The sequence below is a fragment of the Scomber scombrus genome, chromosome 11 (assembly GCF_963691925.1).
Source record: "Scomber scombrus chromosome 11, fScoSco1.1, whole genome shotgun sequence".
In the NCBI taxonomy this organism is placed as follows: Eukaryota; Metazoa; Chordata; class Actinopteri; order Scombriformes; family Scombridae; genus Scomber; species Scomber scombrus.
In genome coordinates, this window is record NC_084980.1 from 5,370,828 (window position 1) to 5,391,781 (window position 20,954).

Genomic DNA, 20,954 nt, shown 5'->3' on the forward strand with positions numbered 1-20,954 from the left:
CCAATTGGTAAATGGACTGTACTTAAATAGCACTTTTCTTGTCTTTCGACCAATCAAAGCAGAAATGTTACATACCTCACTCCACTTGCCAAGGATGCAGCTTGTAAGGAAAATACAGACTTGTCTGCCCTCAGGTCTAGTGCTACTAGCTTGATGAATACACTTTCTCTGAGCTGAAAATAGAACAAACATGCAGTGAAATGTAACGTGTACGTGTAATGCTTAAGTTGCTATTCTTAATGTAACATGCAAAATATATACATGCTAGCAGCACTAGACCTGAGGGCAGTACACCTACACAAGTGCACCCTTGTATAACCTGCGTGTATCCTTTCGTCTGCTGGCAGCAGGTAGCTCTTGACAATGGACATACTGCCTTGTTTGTCCTTACTGTACATCATCATAGCAAGTGGACAGATAATAATAAGCCTGAAAGGACTTTTCTCTTTTCAGTGCAGTGACTGCCTAGTGTCAAAATTCCATTTGAGCTCCCAGTGTATTCTTCTGGCTGCTATAGTGTTATGCCATGTACCAATGCCATACTACATACTAATCCAAATATGATGTTTCGTAGCGTGTTCACTCTGGAATAAGGTATACCCAAAACAGTCAGTACTTATACTGAAGAACAACTGATCTTTGAGTGTGCTCATGATGGACACTATTCTCCTAAGGCAATCCACAAAGGAAGTGTGGATAGGAAAGGGATACGTCGCATGGAACTGGGACACAGTTTTTCTCTTGGTTTGATGCAGTGGTTCTTTGACTGTCGGGCTGGTTGGGGCCCCTTGGGGAAGAGGCGTAGAGGTACTACAAGGCAATCATGTGTAACCATGTAAAAAATGCAAAGTAGAACTAAAGTTGAACAAATCTCTTATTTCAGGACAGTAAACAAGTAAGAGCAAAGCTGTGCCAGAAAAGTTCTCAAGCCTTTGGCTGGGAAGATGTTTTGGTCAGTAAAATTAAGTGTAATGGACAAATTTCTGACAAGTAAGACTAGAAAAATTGTTTCTACCCATCAAACAAACACCTCAGTCTGAGTCGTAGAAACAGTCTATCTGCATTGGTCTGTCCATACTGGCTGTGATTGCATTGTAAGTGAAGGGATACAAAATCCTCAGTCCTCATTCTGTGCAAAAATAAGATGTCTGAATTAGTCAAATGATTTGGGTATCTTCTAAAGTTATTGTTATAGATAGTGAGCGTTGCACAAGTATCTGCTTGTAACCTTGGGGAGGACAAACCTATACACTCTTCTGAACCAAGTTTGCTTTGTGGCCAACAGCATTATGAGTCACCTGGAGAGTTAGTGTGACTACAGCTGTTCTGACAGTATTATGTTGCTGCATAAAATCTGTGTGAACAGGATTAGTTTAAGTAGAAGAGGTAGGCTATTATAATTAGTGGTGAGAATGCTGGAGTATATGCTGGAATATGATTTGTCAACAACTTAGCGTGCACAACCGTGTCAGATCCTGCCTTAATTTGCCAATGGTTGTTTGCCCTGTGAAAATCATGTCAGGTAATATTAGTCTTGCTCAAATGAATATAATTATTTTAACAGTGCAGTGACACTTCTAAACTTGTGCAGTGTGGTTATTCATAACGTTTGCTGGTTTGTAGAAACACTGTGTATGAGTATTTAATGTCATTTTGTACAGCCACTTAATATGGCATCAGTTTTCCTGTACCCATCACTTGTTAGTATCCACCACCAACATGTCTTCATGCTTAGGCTTTTTGGTTTCTGAAGTGTAAGCTACAAATGCTGTATCAAAATATACATATCAGATGGATTGCCATGGAATTTGGTATAAACAGTCATGGTCCTCAGAAGATGAATCCTTAACACTTTGGTGATCCCCTGACTTTTCTTGTTGCCATGAAATTTGGTACAGGTAACCATGGTGACCAGATGGTGAATCCTAATGACTTCAGTGATCTCCTGACTTTTCATTGAGCACAACTAGCGGTTCAAAATGTTCACTTATCAGGGCAGGGTATCGTTTAAAAATCACAATATCAGTACCAATCCAAGTACCCGTAAAGTGATACCAATTGAGTACTTCATTCGATACCCATTACACATCCTGTGCACTTGCTTTTATCCGGTGTAACAGGCGTGTAGTGTTGCAACACTTTTGAGCATTTAGGTGACATTTAGGTCTTGGCTGCTTAACTGCTAAGCACACTAACACAAATTCACCACCATAGACAGGTTGTAGCTGCTGTGGCAGTGGGCCAATCCCATGTCACATTAAATCGTAGAATGCTTGTGTTAGTCATACTTTCTAGCTCTGGGTGCAAAAAGGATCGATTGCAGGTATCATTGACGGGAGACGTTTTGATACTAATTGGTATCGGTTTATTTCAGTCAATACCTTAAAGGCACTGTAAGGCAAGTACTGATACCCAGCCCTATCACTTATCCATTGAAATACCTCAACATCTATTGGATGGATTGGTTACAGCATTTTAAAAAGATATTCATGGTTCCCAGATAATAAAACCCTAATGACTTTGGTGATCCAATCGCTTTTCCATTTGTTCCACAGTGAGGTTGACGTTTGTTGTTTTGAGTGAATTGTCTAGTATTGGAATTATCGCCAACATCAGGTCAAAGTTTTAATGATCCACGTTGCATCACAGGAGGAGGTAATTATGCCTGTAATGTATGCTGAGTTAATTTACCAACAACCAAAGGGAGGAAAAACTCTTTCAGACCATCAGAATTAAATATATTATGACCCAAAAAAAATCTAATTTATCAAAATAGTATATCACCTCATGTGATCATGTCATTTTGTGTATGAAGGTGTGTAATGGAAAGTATATTCACAGATCATAGTTTCTGGACCCTTTAATCTCTGTACACACACAATCATTGGCTGCACTGATCAATAAAACTCATTGATCATCATGGTAGATATCATATGATTAATTACGTGCTGTTTATGCTGATTTTATTGATATTATAATGTGTTGATGCCGGTATACAGTATGTGATGATGCATATAATAACACATAATTAATTGCATTGTGGAAACAGAAACAGGAATAACATTTTACTCCAAGTACCATAAAGAACAACTGAGAAACATTACACTTTCATTACATGATGCCATGGCACTTGTAATAGAAAGTGGGTTTAAGATCAAGGTTTATCTCAAATAATGGCTGACAGTTTGGATTGGAGTGAATGGATATAACATTATATTCATGTTAGTATTATATTTACAAAACTGGGGGAGATTTGAAAGGGTGAAAGGGGAAACAGAAACTGAAGTTCAGCTGCAAAATGAGACTGCCTGAAAAGTATAAAAATCATTATGCAAAGGGAAGTGTTTTTGATTTATTTGTATCTCACAGAGGTTGATTAATTTTTTAGACAGTGATTAAAAAAAATAAAAAATTGTAGCCATTTGACTTCTGACTGTGCTGAACTTCAGTGAAAAAAGTCAGAGAAATTGTCCGGTGTCTGTGTGGTTATTCATCACATCAGTCTTTCAATACATAAAAACACAACCTAGAAAAAGATAAGTGTATGTGTGCTTGTTGCAGAGCAGAAGTCACCAGTTTATTGCTAATGACTTTACAGTCGGAGAGAGATGTGTAGAGATATTCATATCTGAGGCTACTCTGTGTGTGACAAATTAAAACTACTGTCCAAGCCACAGCTGGTTAAAACCACCAAGACTAATGGAAATGGTAATCAGACAAGTTCAGTCAGTCGTCACATATTTTACATCAATGTTTACCCTTTGAGTGACAGCAGCCTTAGATCACATGCAGATATAACATTTCTTTAAATGATTTGAGTTTTGCTTCAACAGTCAAAGCTCATGTCAAAGTCCTCCTTAAAAAATGTAGAGAATCATTTGTTTCATATGTTTACATTCAGGTGACAAAGCCTCTGTAAAGGAAGTATTAAGTATTACTCTTGTCTGTTGTGAGCAAATGACAAAGTTAGGTGACGTATTATAGAGCGAGAAACTCCACCGAAAAAGTAGGAAGTTGGGTGTAAGGATGGCTCAATAAAACCTCAGACTTCAATACAGTGGACAGCTGTTTGTTTGCTGTTTCCAACCATCAGTTGATATAGTTTACTTGTTTTAAAACCTAGATAGTTCCCTGACTTTATAACACATTTATATTACTGTAACTACGATGAGGAAGCACCACTAAATTAAATGAAATACTAATTTTAACCCAAACAGAGGTGTTGTAGTTCCTTAACTTTAACCATACCTTAAACTATATCTCTTAATTTCAATGACAGTAGCACTGGTAGGGGATTGTGAGCTACTGTCTCAATAATAATCCCATTTGTTGCAATAAGAGACACACAATGACGATAGATCAACATTTTGTTTTTTTCTGATTTCAAGATTGCTACAGTTATATAACACTGAAAGAAGATCATTGAATACATGTTTACTCTGTATTTTTGAGGCCTAGGAAAGAGGGATTAATATGTATTTATTTTTAATCCCACCTTCTGCTCTTGGAAATAATGCAGTGTGTTTTAGGATATACTGTTTATACCCTGTTTTGTACTTTGACCTCTTGTCACCAGTTGTCTTTGTTACATCCTGTAGAACTGTGCTTTTTGTCTCCATCTTTTTAGATTAATGCAGTTTTGAGCACAACTCTGCGGTTGTCTTCTCCTCTTTTTTTTCTATGTTTACACATTTCAATTCCCTCTTCTTTTTCAACATTTTATTTTCATTTGGCGGCTTCCTTCAAGACGCTGTGTAAATAACTCATTTCCCTCTGATCCATGATCTGATGAACGCTCTTCAGCTTTCCCCCAGGGGCCACAAGGAAACACTGTTAACACCTTCTGGAAGCTGCTGATTTACTATGCTTTTGAGCTGCATTCTCCCACGTTTGATAATCATTTGTCACTGTCGTGCTCCCTGGCAGACGGATAAATAAGCGATGCGCCATCATCTCCCCTCCCATGATTAGCTGGCTTCACGGCAGTTAAAATCACTGGATCAAGACATAGCCTTGGGTTTTGTTTTCTTAATGTATTTATTTGTGCTTTTGTGGCATTGCCTTGAGATTATATTCAAATCTCTGTAGCTTGTGTATTATTTTGGCTTTTTCATATTTATTGAAGTTTTTACATTTAAATTACAAGTTCTGAGACAGAATGTGCTAATAGGAAATCCAACATCCAATACCTCCTTTGACCCTGTGTTGAACAAAAGCTAATTGAGTGTTTATTATTGCAATATACAGTTTTACATCTTCTATAACCTCAAAATCAAACCCATCAACGCAGTTATATTAAGACATACTTTTACATTACAATCCTGATATTTTTTTTTTTTTTATTCAGTGTTGATGGTAATTTTCAGTTCTCTCTCTCTCTGAACTGAATAACTAATGCTTTGTAAATTGCAGGGTATAACATTGGCATTTAAACCTTTTCAGTGACAAAACAGGTTGTTTGAATGGTTCTTTATACTGCTTGTTTTGACATACATTCACTACTAACCCTTTCATTGTTTAGCCATCCATGTTAATCGCACCCATAATTGAGGCTTTATTTATTGGCTCGTTCAACTGCAGGAAGGTGTTTTCTACAAAATGTTAATTATATCGAGGTAGTCCTTTTTGGACATTCATCTTAAGTGTCTCCTAAATATACAGTAGGTTGTCAAAACCATTAATTTTAGTTGTTCATACTCTAAATCAAACATGTTTGTTATATAATAAACTCTCCTAGGTGAAATTACTTTTACAATTTGCACATGGATATCATATCTTTCATGAAGGCAGTCAAATTAAATGCATTTAAATGTCTTTGATGCACTTAGATTTTTGGCATTTGGACATTTTGCTTTGTGACGAAGCTAAATAAGACTGCTATAATGTTCTAATTATGTCTGTGTGCATTACCAGTAAGATCAGATAAACATTTTAATTGTCATTTTGATCTGATAGGTGCACATGGATGCAATGGTACAGGCAATTATAGCTTGGAATGACAATTTCCTAATTTGAGGATCATTTAAACATGTTTAACCCCTTTTGCAGTGGGGCCTAAATAGGACAATATGTGTCATTTTGTTAGTCTATTCAACACTTTTTATTTATAATTCAGTACTTTGTGGAACGGTATCAAAAGAAGACACATAGGTGGAATCACAAGACACATTAAATCCAGACAACCGCCTAAAACTGTACCACAAAATGTCCCTGTTGCCCAACCACTCAAACATCCAGTGGAGCTTTAAAAAGACTTATTACCTTTGTGAGAAAAATATATAGCTTTGATCACCACTGCAAAACAAAAGACTGACCCTAACACTAACCCTAAACCTAACCTAACCCTTACCCTTGACAAAGAAAAGCATGAAATAAAAGCACAACATAATTCTTTCTTCATGTTGTGCAGCCTGCTTTAATGTTATAAATTTATGGTGAGTGTCAAACAGCAAAGTAGAAAAGCTGGGCAAAAAGCATGAATTTGACCCCACAGCAGGTTAATGATCAAGCTGGACTGCGGAATCATACATGAGCCTGAAAGGTTGTTTTTTTGTCAGTAATTACTTTATCATGAACAGTGTGACCCGACAGGATGTGAGGATTCTTGAGAATCACACAAGTCTGAAGTAGGCCCTTGAAAACTGCTGAAGGTTGGGAATAGAAAAAAATGGTTTGCTAATGGATCTAACACCTAGCATTGTGAAAGCACAAAGCTCTTCAGAACTGAATAAGGCCTCCTTATTTTGTACAAAAATACATCTGTCCACAGGTGGCAAGTCTACAGGCATGCTAAGTGCTCTGTGGAGCTGTACTGCATATGTGAATGTCATTGTCCTTTGGTAGGTATTTGGTCAAAAACGTCAGTATTGGACAAAGTAGTTTCAAAATTAGGGCCACTTCATGTCTGCTGTTACAAAAAAGTATGAAATAAACATTTAAAAGGCTGAAAATTCCTTGATGGTGGTTCTTGAAGCTCAGAAGAAGGTAGTCTCATTCATGTTACGACACAGCGTAGAGGAAACCCTGAACGAAAATCAGATTCCCCTTTCCCCAGCCCCTAAGAACCATCATCAACAAACTTTTACAGCCCTTTAAATGTTTATTTAATACTTTTTTGGCTTCAGGGTGGGCTAACCGCAAAACAACCAACATAATCTAAAATTACCAACTCAGACAAAAGAACTGGTAATCAAAATATATGAACTGACTCACCAAAAACTGAAGTGCTGGCCACCCTTATAGAACCTGGGCTGCTATTTGCAAAGCTATTTCGACAACATATTGGTCAGAAGTGGAGAGTGAAGAGCCCATAGGAGTTGGGGGAAGCTGGCCTTTAAGCCACAATCTTGGAGGTTGGAACCAATCAGCTCCCTGAACAACCTTCAAACTCACACAGTCCCAATCATTCACTCAGCCAGTCAAGGAAGCTCACCTGCAGCCCATTACACACAAGCACCACAGCAAGATTACCAGAGAGGGGGAGAGAGAGCCACAAACACGAGCACAGAGCGGACTACAGCACAGTATAAGAGGCCATCTTTACTGCTGCTTCCTATGGCCAGGGAAGGGTATGCCAAGTCCATGAAAAACAAAAAGGTAGAACATAATTTAAAGCAAGTAAAAATAAGTTCAATCAAACTAGCAAAAATGGTCCAAAACCAATATAGTGTGTGCTGTCATTACTGAAAAGGTTTGCATTTTAATGGTGCTAAAAAGAATATCACTAACACTCTGTTATGGCATGTCGTTCAAATGTATTTGTATGTGAAGGAAGTGTATACATTTGAAAGGACGTCTTTAAAAATATATGTATGTGTGCTCTTAAAATGTGTGTCAGTGTTGTAATTGTATATAATTCACTGAATGACTGAAAATTTGGATTCGCTGGTGACATTATATAAAAAGTCAGGAGATCACTAAAGTCATTAGGATTCACCTCTGGAAAGCATGAATAACCCACATTTAATGGGAACCCATTTCACTCAAAACTACAAATGCAAACTTCATGGCTAGAGGAAAAGTCAGGGTTCACCAAAGCCAGTTGGTTTCATCCACAATTGACCAAAACCGGAACAAAACTCCATGGCAAGCCAGTCCGGACCAAACTGGTGGACCAAAATCAGTCCTATAATTTCTAGCTTTCCTCACTCTTCCTTTATACCAGGTATAAATAAAAGACTTTCTACATTTGCACATGATTATTCTGATAACGTATCCAGATAATGATCATATGGGGACACAATGGGGTATTGCATAAGTGCCATAGTCTAGTAATAATTTTCCCTTTAAAATGTTTTGGTCTTGGTTTAATGGTAATATTTTTGTTAACTCCCAGAGTTTTTTCAATTAAAGATTGGGATAACGTTTCATCTGCAAAAACTGTATCCACTTAGCTCATCCATATTACTTTAAAAATAATAATTATAATGAAAAAAAAAAATTGGACAATTTGTGTATGTCTTAACTGTAATTGCAGTTCCCAAATAATTCAGCATTCACACTTGCTATGAGTTTCATCATCTGCCGATGCTCTGTTCAACGGGTCCCTCCTGAGTAAATGACAACAAATCAAAGGGCAATTATAACAGAAAAATTGGTTTGTGAGATAACATCAAGTTGACTATGAAAGGGAAGTAAACTCTGTCTTTTCTCATAGGGAAACTAGGAGGTACTGGGGAGTTGCCTGAGAGGTCATCATTTTCTTTACCAAAGCGAGGTTCATGGCAATGCTATTACAGAAGCTCTTGTTTATCATCAGCAGAACAATTTCTCTGCAGAAATAGCTTTAGATTTAGATTCTATGAGAAAACCGAGGTCCTCTTAACTTTGTTCTTCATCACCACCAATCTCAAATACTTTCCAATACTAACCACTGTTGTCCTTCTGCTGGACTATCTGCTTATTGACCTTGCGTGAGGTTTATGTGGAACAAAGAAAAAAAATTACAAAAACACAAAGTGACTGCTCAGAGCAAGGTTAAAGCAATGAATTCACGGGTTGTTTTATTTCAGGAGTCTACTACTTTGCATAGCAATCGTACTGTGGAAAGCCATAGTTCTTCTCATGATGAGTACACAGAATGAATTAAACATGCCGATATGTGTAATTCATGAAAATAGATACCTCCTCACTGAGTTAAATAGAGAACAAGGTGTCACAGAGTGTCTTGCAAAGCGCAATGTTGAGGCACCACTTTGAAAAGAAAAATGTAATTTTAATGAGACCAAATTGCATATTGTGGACAGTGAGGCTAAACTAATTGAAGGCTGGATTTCAGTCACAATCATTATCTTGTTTGAAGATATTGTTTCTCAAACTCATTAAATTATATCGGTAATTATTAACTTTTCTGACACAGAGCAATAAAAGATGAACTAATGTGGATGGCATTGTTAAATGTACATAAAGTGACCCAATGAGGTATGGTGGTGGAACAATCATGCTCATTAAAACTAAATTACTTTCTAGCTAAAAATCTTCAAAACCTTCTTACCATTGTATCTGGGTTTCATTTCACCACATGGAATGTTTGTTTAAAATATGTATTTATACTTTCTAGGTCTGTCTCACAATCAATTATAAACCATGCTACATCAGTGTGTACTTCAGCAGAGAAGGGTTACTATATGAAACATTTTTTAAAAGCAGCAGGTTTGTTAAAATGTACATTTTCTATTTTTGTTGGTTTGATTTTTTAGCAAAAAATAAGACTGAATGTTCCTGAAAAACTGATTTGGCTGTGGTACATTAAAAATTGTAGCAAGGCAACAGTTTACCATCATGTACTCAGCGAGCCCCAATAAATAGTGTGCAGATGCATGAAACTAAACCGTCCTTTTTTTGTCACTCTTTGTCCGCTTTTCCAGAGAGGAACTGATGATCAGTTCATCTTTTGACTCTCTGGAAGTGCTCCTGGACTCGTTTGGACCCGTGAGAGACTGCACCAAGGACAACGGGGGCTGCAGTCGCAACTTCCGCTGCATATCTGACCGAAAGCTGGACTCCACTGGATGCGTGGTGAGTCATCTTTCTTTTCTAAAACTATGGCTGGAAGCTGCCATACATTATCTACAGTAGCAGAACATGACCTTTTGCCTCAGATTTCTATATAAATCACATTCAAAGAGCTTCACAGGATATTATACAGTCCGTATACATCCTTTAATGATTGATTCAAAATGAGATATACCGCTGAATGCCCTCACCCCCGGCACGCGATTACATCTGTAGAGACAAGCCTTTGGGATTTTTGATAGGATGCCCACTTATATGGCCTCTTCACTGCTGGTTCATATCCTGATGTATGAATTTCCTCTTGTGGCCATCAGTTTTTAAGCCCATCTACCCGTATAAATATTCATAAGCGTATCTGCAGGCCAAGATGACCCATATGAAGGACAACTGGCAGACTTGTACTCTGTAATGTGTCTGAATAGACATTTTAACTTCGCCTCTTGTCTCCTATTGCTTCTTACGCCGAAAACACATTCATTACCTCCAGGTGGTGTTTAGCAAACCAGGATATGTAGCAGCCAGGTTTGTTTTCTTCTCCATCTGTTAGGGACTCCAGCAATACCAGTCTTGTTATTTGCAGAATCTTAGTGCCGTCTGCTAGTGTTTTGCTTATCCTAAATCCCCCTCCTCTATTGATAAGCTGTCAGGCAACCACTCCTCCTCCCCCCCTAACAATTTAATTTATTTTCAAGTACTTTGATGCACTTGAGAAGAGCCTTTCAGGTGGGTTGGGAAGATGCTATTTATGCAATCCTGTATGTTTCATCTCATCTCTTACAATACATCTCGGGGAGAGGGTAACAGCTTGCGAGATGTTTTTAATGGGAAAATGTTTCATTTGTAGATTAGAGGGAAAATGCCTCTTAATATGTAAGCAATTATATATCTAAGTAGTATGGTAAATAAATGAGCAAACATTGCTGCAGGTTGTAGACGAGCATATAAAAGCAATGCTGAAGTGTATTTATTGATCGTGCTTGTTATTCATCATCTGACCTTAATCACTAAGTCTGAGACTTGAGGCTAAAATACAGTAAAAATGCTGCATACATCTGAGAGGGGAATAAATATAAGATTGTAGATTCTTATTCTTTTTCAGTTATGGCACATTCAGTATCCTTTTACATATGTCTACTACAATAAGATATAAGATACATTGAGGACATTGCATTTCCATTTCTGCAGTGCCCTTTCCAGTTATGACTTTTCAATAAACCTGACCGAGAATCATGGAAACTTTCATCTGGGAATTTAAAGGTGATAAAAAAAAATGTTTTTTAAGTAAAATAGCAGGTTGAGTGGAAAAGGTGTAAGGAGTTTTACAAGACAGTTTACAGTACGATGACATTTGATGGAACCACTAAAACAACACTCCTCTCTGAGTCCAGATATTTCTACCTTCATGACCAAACATCAGTTACCAAAATATGCAGCTTTGTTTTTTGTATCTTACTACTCATATTTAGAGAAATGGTCCAAAAAACATCATCAGTTTGTCAGGTATTTGGTCATAAAACAAAGTATTGGACAAAATCAAGTGATGATCTACTTGTGGCATCACATGAAAAGTCAGGGATTCACCAACATCTTACATTAGATTAGATTAGATTAGATTAGATAAATTTAGATTAGAAAAACTTTATTAATCCCCTAAAGGGGAAACTCATTTGCCACCAAGCAGCTCATACATACAACAATACGGACCATACGATCAAGTAAATAAATAAATAAAACATATTAGAAACATGATCTACAGCGTTGGATCAGAACAACAACTAAAAGTGTTCATTAAATAATCTTACTGCTGCTGGAACAAAAGACCTTCTAAAACATTCAGTAGAACACTGAGGCATCACAAGTCGCCCACTGAAGGAGCTTTTCAGGCTGTTAAAGACTTCATGTAAAGGATGGCCTTCAAGGGGTAAGACTGTTTTTAATATGGACCTCGTTCTCTTTTCAATAATGACTTCAAGTGAGTCTGGGTTAATGCCAATCACAGAGCTATTTACACATTTATCCTCTGGGGATGAAATGACCCAAATGGTTCTCAGTCCAGTTTTCATTGGTATCTCAAGATAACGTTCTAGTTGGATATAATCTATCAGATCCACATTTTACAGAAGTGTGCATACTCTCGACAAGGAGATCATCTCCCATGAGAGCATCTCTGCTTTCTGCTTCCAGTGACTCATTTTGGTGTTACGTTATTGACTCTGTGCTTCAGAACAATCTTGAACATCTATAGAACAAAGAAGCGTATTGAATATTAGCTTGTTAGTATTTAGCTGATGTAATTAAGCTTCCGGGCCTTTTAAAGGTTTAGCTACTGTATGCCATTGATCCAAAAACAAATGCTCAGACAATCAACTTGTTTATTTCCTGTGGGCTTGCAAATGTCACAGACCTGCTGTTTGGGAAGATTAAATCTCCTGACTAAGCAATTAGATTACATCACAAATGTATTACCGCTGCCCGGGGGCACCGGCTATTCAGTGGCTCTCATCATATCCTGTGGCTGGCCAGGCCACTGTAGTTAAGTCAGCAGTCTCACAAACATCTTACTTGTTCATACCACTGTTGGATAAAAGTTGGACCCTGAGAATAACGTGTGCTATCTGAAATAGCTTTATACACAGTGTGAAAGGAGTCCACTAAGTTGCAACAACATTGCACTGGTATGTCAGAGAGTGAAATATCCATCCAATTTCCATCTTGTACCAGGAGATGACAGAGTGGAGATTTCTAGCCTGCGCTTTGAAGTCTCATGGGAATTTGATTATGTTTTACTTAGTTTAGGACATTTATGTTTTTCCCGCTCTTCCCTCATGTGGGAAAGCACAAGAAGTAGTCCAGATATCTTGTAGTGATATTCTTTCTTTACACATAATTACTGGAAGCTTTTATACAACAGCCCGTATTCATCAGCATCTAGAAGGCAGCTTCTTTGTGTTGCAGTGTGTTGCAAATCCTTGCCAAAAGCATCACAAAAAAACCAATTCCTTCTCCCTGAAATTAATCTCAAATGGATCCAAAAAAGAAAAAAAATCTTGCCAATGCTTTGAAGTGTCATGAGACTCTCCATTTTTTTAATGCCATTAATTATTTATTGTCCTGTTATATTTCCATCCCCGTGAGCATGTTGAAGAATACTGATATTTTCTAAAGAACCTTTTCAGAAAAAGAACAAAGTGAATGACTGTACTTAGTTGCAGTACTTATCCCTTAATGTTTCTGTTTGCCCATCATTTGTGAATGTTCACTATGCTCCACTATAACTAAAAATGAAAGAGAAATTCATCTCAGGAATAAATGTATGATTTCACACTTCAGTAAAGCCCCATTGAGAAGGAGCTGAGTAATATGTAAGACAAGAAGGAGAAAAAAAAGTGATTGTGAGAGCACCATGAGGGATTGTCAGAGCGACCTAGAAACATTTTACAGAACAGATCAACTGCTGCTGCTATTAAAAGCAATTTATATGGAAGAAGCTTTCTGTCAAGTTTTGTTACTTGCAGACATCAGATATATGGCCGATTCAACAGAACATGGTAACATAATAACATAGACCAACATGGTGGGTCACTTTTTTAGTTAAAATTCAAACCACAGCTTAAACACTGAAAAAAAAATTAAATATATTGAAATATATATTCAATCTATAACAGACTCAGAATTCAATTCTATTTAAAATGTGTACGTGTTTCTAACCGGTATGTTCACTCTGATCTACTGTAGCCATTTTTAAATTAAAGTATTGTTCTCTTCTTTACTGTGCTGGTAGTAATTGTCGGGCAACTGTAGCACAGGAGGTAGATCGGTCATCCATTAATCAGAAGATCGGCAGTTCGTTTCCCGGCTCCTCCAGTCCACATGTCAATGTGTCCTTAGGCAAGATACTAAACCCAGAATTGCTCCTGATGGCTGTTCCAATGGTGTGTGAATGGTTAGTTTCCTACTGATGAGCAGGTTGGCACCCTGCGTGGTAGCCCCTGTCATCAGTGTTTGAATGTGTGTGAATGGGTGAATGGTCAAAAAACTAGAAGAGTGCTACATAAGTACAGTTCATTTAATGTGAAATGAAACACAAAAAACCCAAAAAACAAGCAAGGACAGTAATGTGCGGATCTATTTGACTTCTATTAGTTATATTTTAAAGACTTTTTTAGATGGGCTTTCCTTTACAGTAACATTTATCATAAAAACAAATCCCAACACACTTGTTCGTTTGTCTCTGAAGGGAGGCAGCGGAGCCACCACGAAGGAAAGGAGCCACCTTCATTATAGAATCTAATGTTAGGCGAGGATTGAGCTACACAAATGATCATTGTTTGTCCATTCAAACTTTTTTTTGTTTTTTTTGTTTTTTGTTATTTGTTATTAAGTTATTTCACTTCACATTTTATGCCTCGTTTATAATGTATTCTCCGCTTGGATTCATTAATTATCAAACCGACTCACTAGTCTGCCTGTCTGCCTTTCATGTGTAGTGAACGTTCCAAGTAAGCAATAATATGTTCTTCAAACTTTTAGGCACATTTATTTAAGAAAAAAAAAAATGAGTGATGATTTCACAAATATTGGGAGGTGATATTTAGTTAGATTTAGGGTCAGTTTTGCATGAAAATGCCAGGCTCTAATGAGCAGGTGCTACAAACACAGATAAAAGTAAGGTTTGGGTCAGGTAGCATGTGCCAGAGAATGTAGCAGAGTTTCTAGTGACCAAATGCATCAATTAACTAGACATTTTTAAAAAAGTGTTATAAAAAAGGACAGAAGTGAACAATAATAATTAATACAAAAAAAAAACAACAAGATGAAAACAAGATTTGACAATTAATTAAAACCAAGTTAATATGCACTCATGGCTTGGTGCTTAACTTTTCTTAAACACATTCATGAACTGCAAACAGGCTGGTGATGTTTTCTGAATCTTATTATAACATTGTGTTGTATTTTTATTGGAAATGCCTGTTTTTGTTGCTCATTTACATTTCCTGATTAATGACTGTAGTCTGTTAATTACCGGCTATATTGCAATTTATTCAGAAGTTGACAGTATTGCACAGGTGGAGTTGAACCTTGTGGCCTCAGTATAAGTTTGCTCCTCTCTATTTCTTCTTAAAGCTTGATGATGTCATCCAGCTCTCTCCTACATTTGCAGAATCTGCCTGGAAGTCATTCCCAGGTGCTGCTGCTGCTGTCTTAGTAAATCAGACACTAATTACACACAGATTGTGAGCACAAATCGAATGAAAGCGGCAGCACAAATGTTCTCTGCGCTCTTATTTATGTAAACCCGCCTCAGGATGTACACTATTATCAATCACAAAGGAAATGTAGATAAAAAGAAGCAGGTGAGTTGAGCGAGGACTCTTCATTGATTTTGATCACCCTGGCTGTAAGAAAAGCATTATTCATTTCTTAAATTGATTGGTATTCTGTTTGAATGTCATTATTACGCCATTTTTATCTACGAGCGACTCATTGCAGGTGAGCCGAGCCATTGCTCTTCCCCCACACATAAACACAGCCAGCTCCTGTCCATCACCACACGGCAGCACTCCCAGCTGCCGTTGCATATATTACTGTGCGTTTTAGTAATTATCTCGTGACTGTCGAGCTTATAAATGAGCCTCTCATCCGTCTAATCAGGGTGGTAAACTGGCTGGGCCCCAGCGCTCTGATTCCACCCTAATCAATTAACACCTTGTCTGAGTCCGCGCTGCCAGTAGCTGTCCTGTCTGCATTTAATATCTTTCCCTGTGCGAGAGTCGACCGACGCTGGCGGTCTCCGCGCTGACCGACCCCACCCGCTCCGTCTCGTTGATGTATTGCACTCCCGGGGAGAGAGGCGGCGAGCGGCGCCCGTGGCAGTGGGAGCGTAATAATCACAGGATGATTGTGAGATTAATTAGCTTCATCTTGTCACTTGTCTCCTCTTGCAAAATGGTGGAAAAACAAGGATGTTGTTGACAGTGGTGATTGCCACCAGGACAGAATGACAAGAATAGCTGGGCACCATCCAAACAGCTCATGAGATATATGTGTGTGTGTGTTTGTGGGTATGGGGCCTGATATATAAACTGTCAGTACACAAGAAATGTTGATCATTAGAGCTGTTTTAGTGTGCTTTACAGCTGTTTGTGTCTGCTTTATAGCACTACACCGTGGAGAGAGAGAGAATGAATTGTGTGTACGAGGTATAAACTATGATGGTTATGGCTGCATTTGTAGTGACAGTACAGTGCGCCTACATGGTCGGATTTTATCCCTCAGACAGATTTGTGTGTTCCAAGTTATAATAAATGACTTGTTTTCTCCCTGATGGGTTAGACAGCTGGGTCACTCTGCCTCGATGAGGTTCCAGTGTACTGTAAGTGTGTGTGCGCATGTGTATCCATCCATGTGTTGTATTTTTGCCCCGTGAATTACAGAGCGCAGAAAACAGCTGATGGGTTGTTTTCTCTGGGTTCAAACTTTCGAAGGTCGGAAAGTCATGATAGGTGTTTTTTTTTTGTTTTTGACAGCCGATGAAAAACACCTCAATTGATTGGTCGAAAAAGGTCTGAGTTCAACATGCTTTAATGTTTTTTAGTTTAAATGGGAGTTTAGGGGATTTTTGCTTATTTATTATTCATTTTCAACTGAAAGTAAACAAAGAAATGATCCCCCTGGATAAGCTTTTGTAGGTAACTGCATCACAAATCTAGCTAACCAAGCATCAACTTCACAGGCTGGTTTGTTAAGGCTATCACTGTTGATTTAGCTTGTGTGCATGTTAGAAAAGTTGTACCAAATGAGAGAAAATGCTTTGTAACTGTAGTTGTTCAAAGTGCAAAAAATAAAATGACAATATACACAGTTTAATAATCTGTCACTGTAAGATAAAGCAATTTGTTCTACAAATTTACCCAAATACAAGCATCAAATAACTGAATAGTCTGTAAGTAAGCCTATTGTGTATACTGTACTACATAAATCCGAAAAAAAAGATCAGTATTTCCTCTTCATATTGCACTTCTATAAAGGAAAGACTTGCAAGACACAGATTAAAAGAAAATAAAAGTCAGAACGTACCCAACAAAGACTTTGATGTTCTGACTGTTTGAACCTAGTATAGTTTAGGCTATTACGCTTTAATAGCATCTTTTGGTCAGACCCTCACTGTGTGATAAATGCCAATGTCTTTCGATGATTCACATACAAACTCCCCACGAACAGTAAACTGAATTCAGTGTGTAAAATCTGTAGGACTTGGTGTCGTTTAAACAATTACGATACCAGTGCCAATCCAAGTACCCTTAAAGTAATACCGATACCAATTGAGTACTTCATTCAATACACATCATGTGAATAGAAGCATTACATTTTATAAAATGCCACCACGGGCGGATTGTAGCTGCTGTGGCAGTGGGCCAATCATGTTGCATTACATCGAACAACGCTTGTGTTGATTGGCTGTGAGCAAGTCCATACAAATAGTCATATTTTCTAGCTCTGGATGCAAAAAGGATTGATTGCAGGTATCTGTTGACGAGACGTGTTTCGATACTACTTGGTATCGATGTATTTCGGTCAATACCTTTAAAGGTACTGAGTACTGATACCCAATCCTAGATATCTGTGGACTTTCTCTTAAATGAAACAACAGTAACACACATTGCTTTCCTTTTGATAAATGATGGCATTAAAAACTAGTACCGCCGGTCAATTCCGGTGCATCTTGATGAGTTTGTGATTCAAAAGGTAAAGCATGATTAAACTGAAGAGGCCAAAACCCTGAACAGCCCATTAGTCCCAAAAAAGTATGTCTTTCTTTAAAGTAGTTCCGTCCCAATTACTGTTTCCAGTCAACAACTTACCACCACAAAATACACCCTATAGTGTTACACAATTCTGCAGACAACCACCAACCAGAAACTAGATCACGTCATCTTTCAGTGGTTGGCAGCAAACTTCTTCAGCTGAACAGGGTGAAAAGTGAGATCTGGGATGTGGGTGTTAAAGCCCAGAGACAGCTGGTCTGCCAGTATCTGGCATCCACATCACTAAAATGAATGAACAGATTAAAAAGGAGGAGTAACCATGGATGGTGAACTCAGTTTTAGGGATCATATCATGGTTGCCTTTTTCTAACTCAGAAACATTTCCAAAATCAGAGGCTTTTTCTCCCAGTTTGACTCAGAGAAACTCATCCATGCATTTGTCATGAGCAGGCTGGACTACTGTAATTCTCTGTTTGTGTCTCCCAAACAAAACAATCCATAGATTACACTTTATCCAGAACTTTGCTGTACGAATTTTAACCAGCACAAAAAAAAAAATTTGACCATATAACTCCAATCCTCCGAAGCATTCACTGGCTACCTGTTGTTTTCAGAACACAATCCAAAATCCTCCACTTGGTTTACAAAGCACTTGGTGGTCTGGCTTCACAGTACATTTCAGACATGCTGTCAGTTTACAATCCTCACAGATCTCTCTGGTCACAAGGTGTAAATCTCCTCAATGTGCCTAGAGCATTTTTAAGTCTGCTGTCTGACACTCAACAAGTATGCACCGAAAGAATAGAACCGTTTGTCTGCTGATGTTAGACTTGCTCCCACACTGTCCCTTTTAAAAGCAAACTAAGAGTTTCCTTTTCAGTTGAGTATTTTCTTAAGTGAACACACTATATTTGTACAGTATGTATCTTTGTAGGTTAGTGTATGTATGCATGGATGTGTGTAAAGCACTTTAAACTGCTTTTATCCTTGCATAGAACATCAACATGATGCTTTAAGCACTTACAGTAATAGAGCTACACACACAATTGTACAATCTGCACTGCATAATAGCAGCAGAATACACCACCTGATGACAAGTTAGGTGGTTTTTAATAACAATTTTTGAAGAGTAACATACAGTATGCTGCTGGCTAAAGCACTTCTTCTTAACACTTTGTATTGGTGCAGTAACCCTTAGGCAGCAAAAACCAATCTTGACTGGGATCACATTTTGGGACACTAAGCAGTGTTGAGTGGAGTCAATACCTGGCAGAGATATAGCTAGACCTCAGCCCTAAAGAGGAATAGGAGCACATTAGATTGTCAGTACTGATGTTTTCTCTCCTCGGGTCATTGGATTTATGTGAGCCTGTGTTTAGACGGAGACGGTTGATAAAAGCATCTGCTGAAGAGCAAGTCAACTATGGGTTCATTTGTCTTGGAAATTTGTTGAATAATGGAAATTTGGAAGTTTTTTGCTGAATCGGTTTATTTTAAACTTAAAGTTTATTTAATTTTAGTAACTTCTTGACAAAAAGAAAAGTACCAAACATGTTGAGATGCCATCAAGATGCACCCAAAGCACTGAATTTTGAAAAATAAAATGATTCAGACATAAATAATAAACAATTTATTTTATTGCATGTACAGTACAACTGCTCTCCTACCCACCTCACTTTTAAAAATCCTGTTTTTACATTTATATTTGAACCCTAACCCATTTATTCTTTGAATTTCTCTAAAATCTTTCTGAACATTTGTTTTTAACAATCTGACTGCTAAGACCCAGATTTAAAAGGAGAGGAGTAAATAAACATCTGAGTCACCCTCAACTAGTACTCTGTGCTCTGAACTTTTAAGCTTTACAAGCTGCAGATTTTTTGAACTTTTCTTTACCTCAGTTTTTCTCTCAGGCAACATAGAGGGTAAGGCTGTATGCAGCCTTTACAGGAAAACCTGCAGACACGACTCAGAGATGAACAAGACAAGGTTTGGCTGCTCTGTGAATAAAATGCTAGAGGCCTTTTAATTTGAAATGACAAATACAGGAAGTGGCAACAAATGGTGACCAAGCCCACAGGAAGTACATCAGGCATTGATTGAATCCAGTTTGTCACAGGGCCCTAAGTACCCCAACTTTGGACTTGTGTACTTACTGTACTAGTTGAGACTTGGCAAGTTTAACTCATCAGTACAAACTTCTGAGGATGCAGTACGACCACTCTGCAGTTGAAACAGTGGCATACTTTTTGACAGTAAAGCTCAGCTTCAACATAACTACCTGACTGTACTGTGACAAAATAAGGTCAACTCAAAGCTCCACTAACACTTTTTTCTTCAAACAAAAAAAACAACAAAAAACCTCATTGACAGAAAAATACAGACTAATCAGTCTGTAATGTAGCTATAATAGAAATCCAAACTTGATGTAGCTCAATAAAATAAAACAACATGTAATATAGACTTATCTGTCCTTTTTCATAAACTATTTATTGATATATGGTGATATCTGTTCATATAGAGACTCAGAGGCAGAGCTGTTGTCCTGACAAGTAAAAACATGAAGATTAACTTAATATTCAGACAAAGTAATGTGGCAGATGCAATTTTTAGATTTCATCAGTGAGACCAAAATGTATCTTCCAAAAGAAGTTATATATCAAAATGCTACAGAGACATTAGAGCCTGCAGTAAATCACCAAAGAGCTGCACAGATCAGTTCATTGGATCATGTTCTCTCCTGATGACGACATATGTTGACCTGCCGATCATCTCAGGAGTCAAGTTATGGCGAGTGGATAATGCCAATTTAAGGATTAACAGCAGTAGGGGCAGTCGACCCTTTCGTTGCCACCAGACTTTGTGGAGCTTTGAATGAGATTGATTAGGACTGCAGACAAGACTGGTGGCAGTGGAAGGAACGTCTACTAGCAACAGTGGCATCATACATTACTGTATAAAAATAGGCCTGCTAAGTACATTTGAACATGATAGACATTCATCACATATGGACAACAACAGCATTGTTATGAAAAAAAATGTTTTATATATTATTTCACTTTCCTACCACAATTCGAAAATGGTTTTATTGCCGTTCATATCAAGTTAATCATTATTGCGAGGTGTTAAATGACCCCTACAGTGGGTTTCATGAGTGTAAAGTTTGTTATTTGG

General features: G+C 37.8%; 1 protein-coding gene across 1 annotated transcript in view; it reads left to right on the forward strand.

Moving 5' to 3' along the window:
* Positions 1–20,954, forward strand: part of astn1 (astrotactin 1) — a 395,016-nt gene that overhangs the window by 148,394 nt on the left and 225,668 nt on the right. Inside the window, exon 12 of the mRNA XM_062428582.1 lies at positions 9,867–10,017. Coding sequence (XP_062284566.1) covers positions 9,867–10,017 — 151 coding nt within the window. The remainder of the gene's footprint in view (positions 1–9,866; positions 10,018–20,954) is intronic.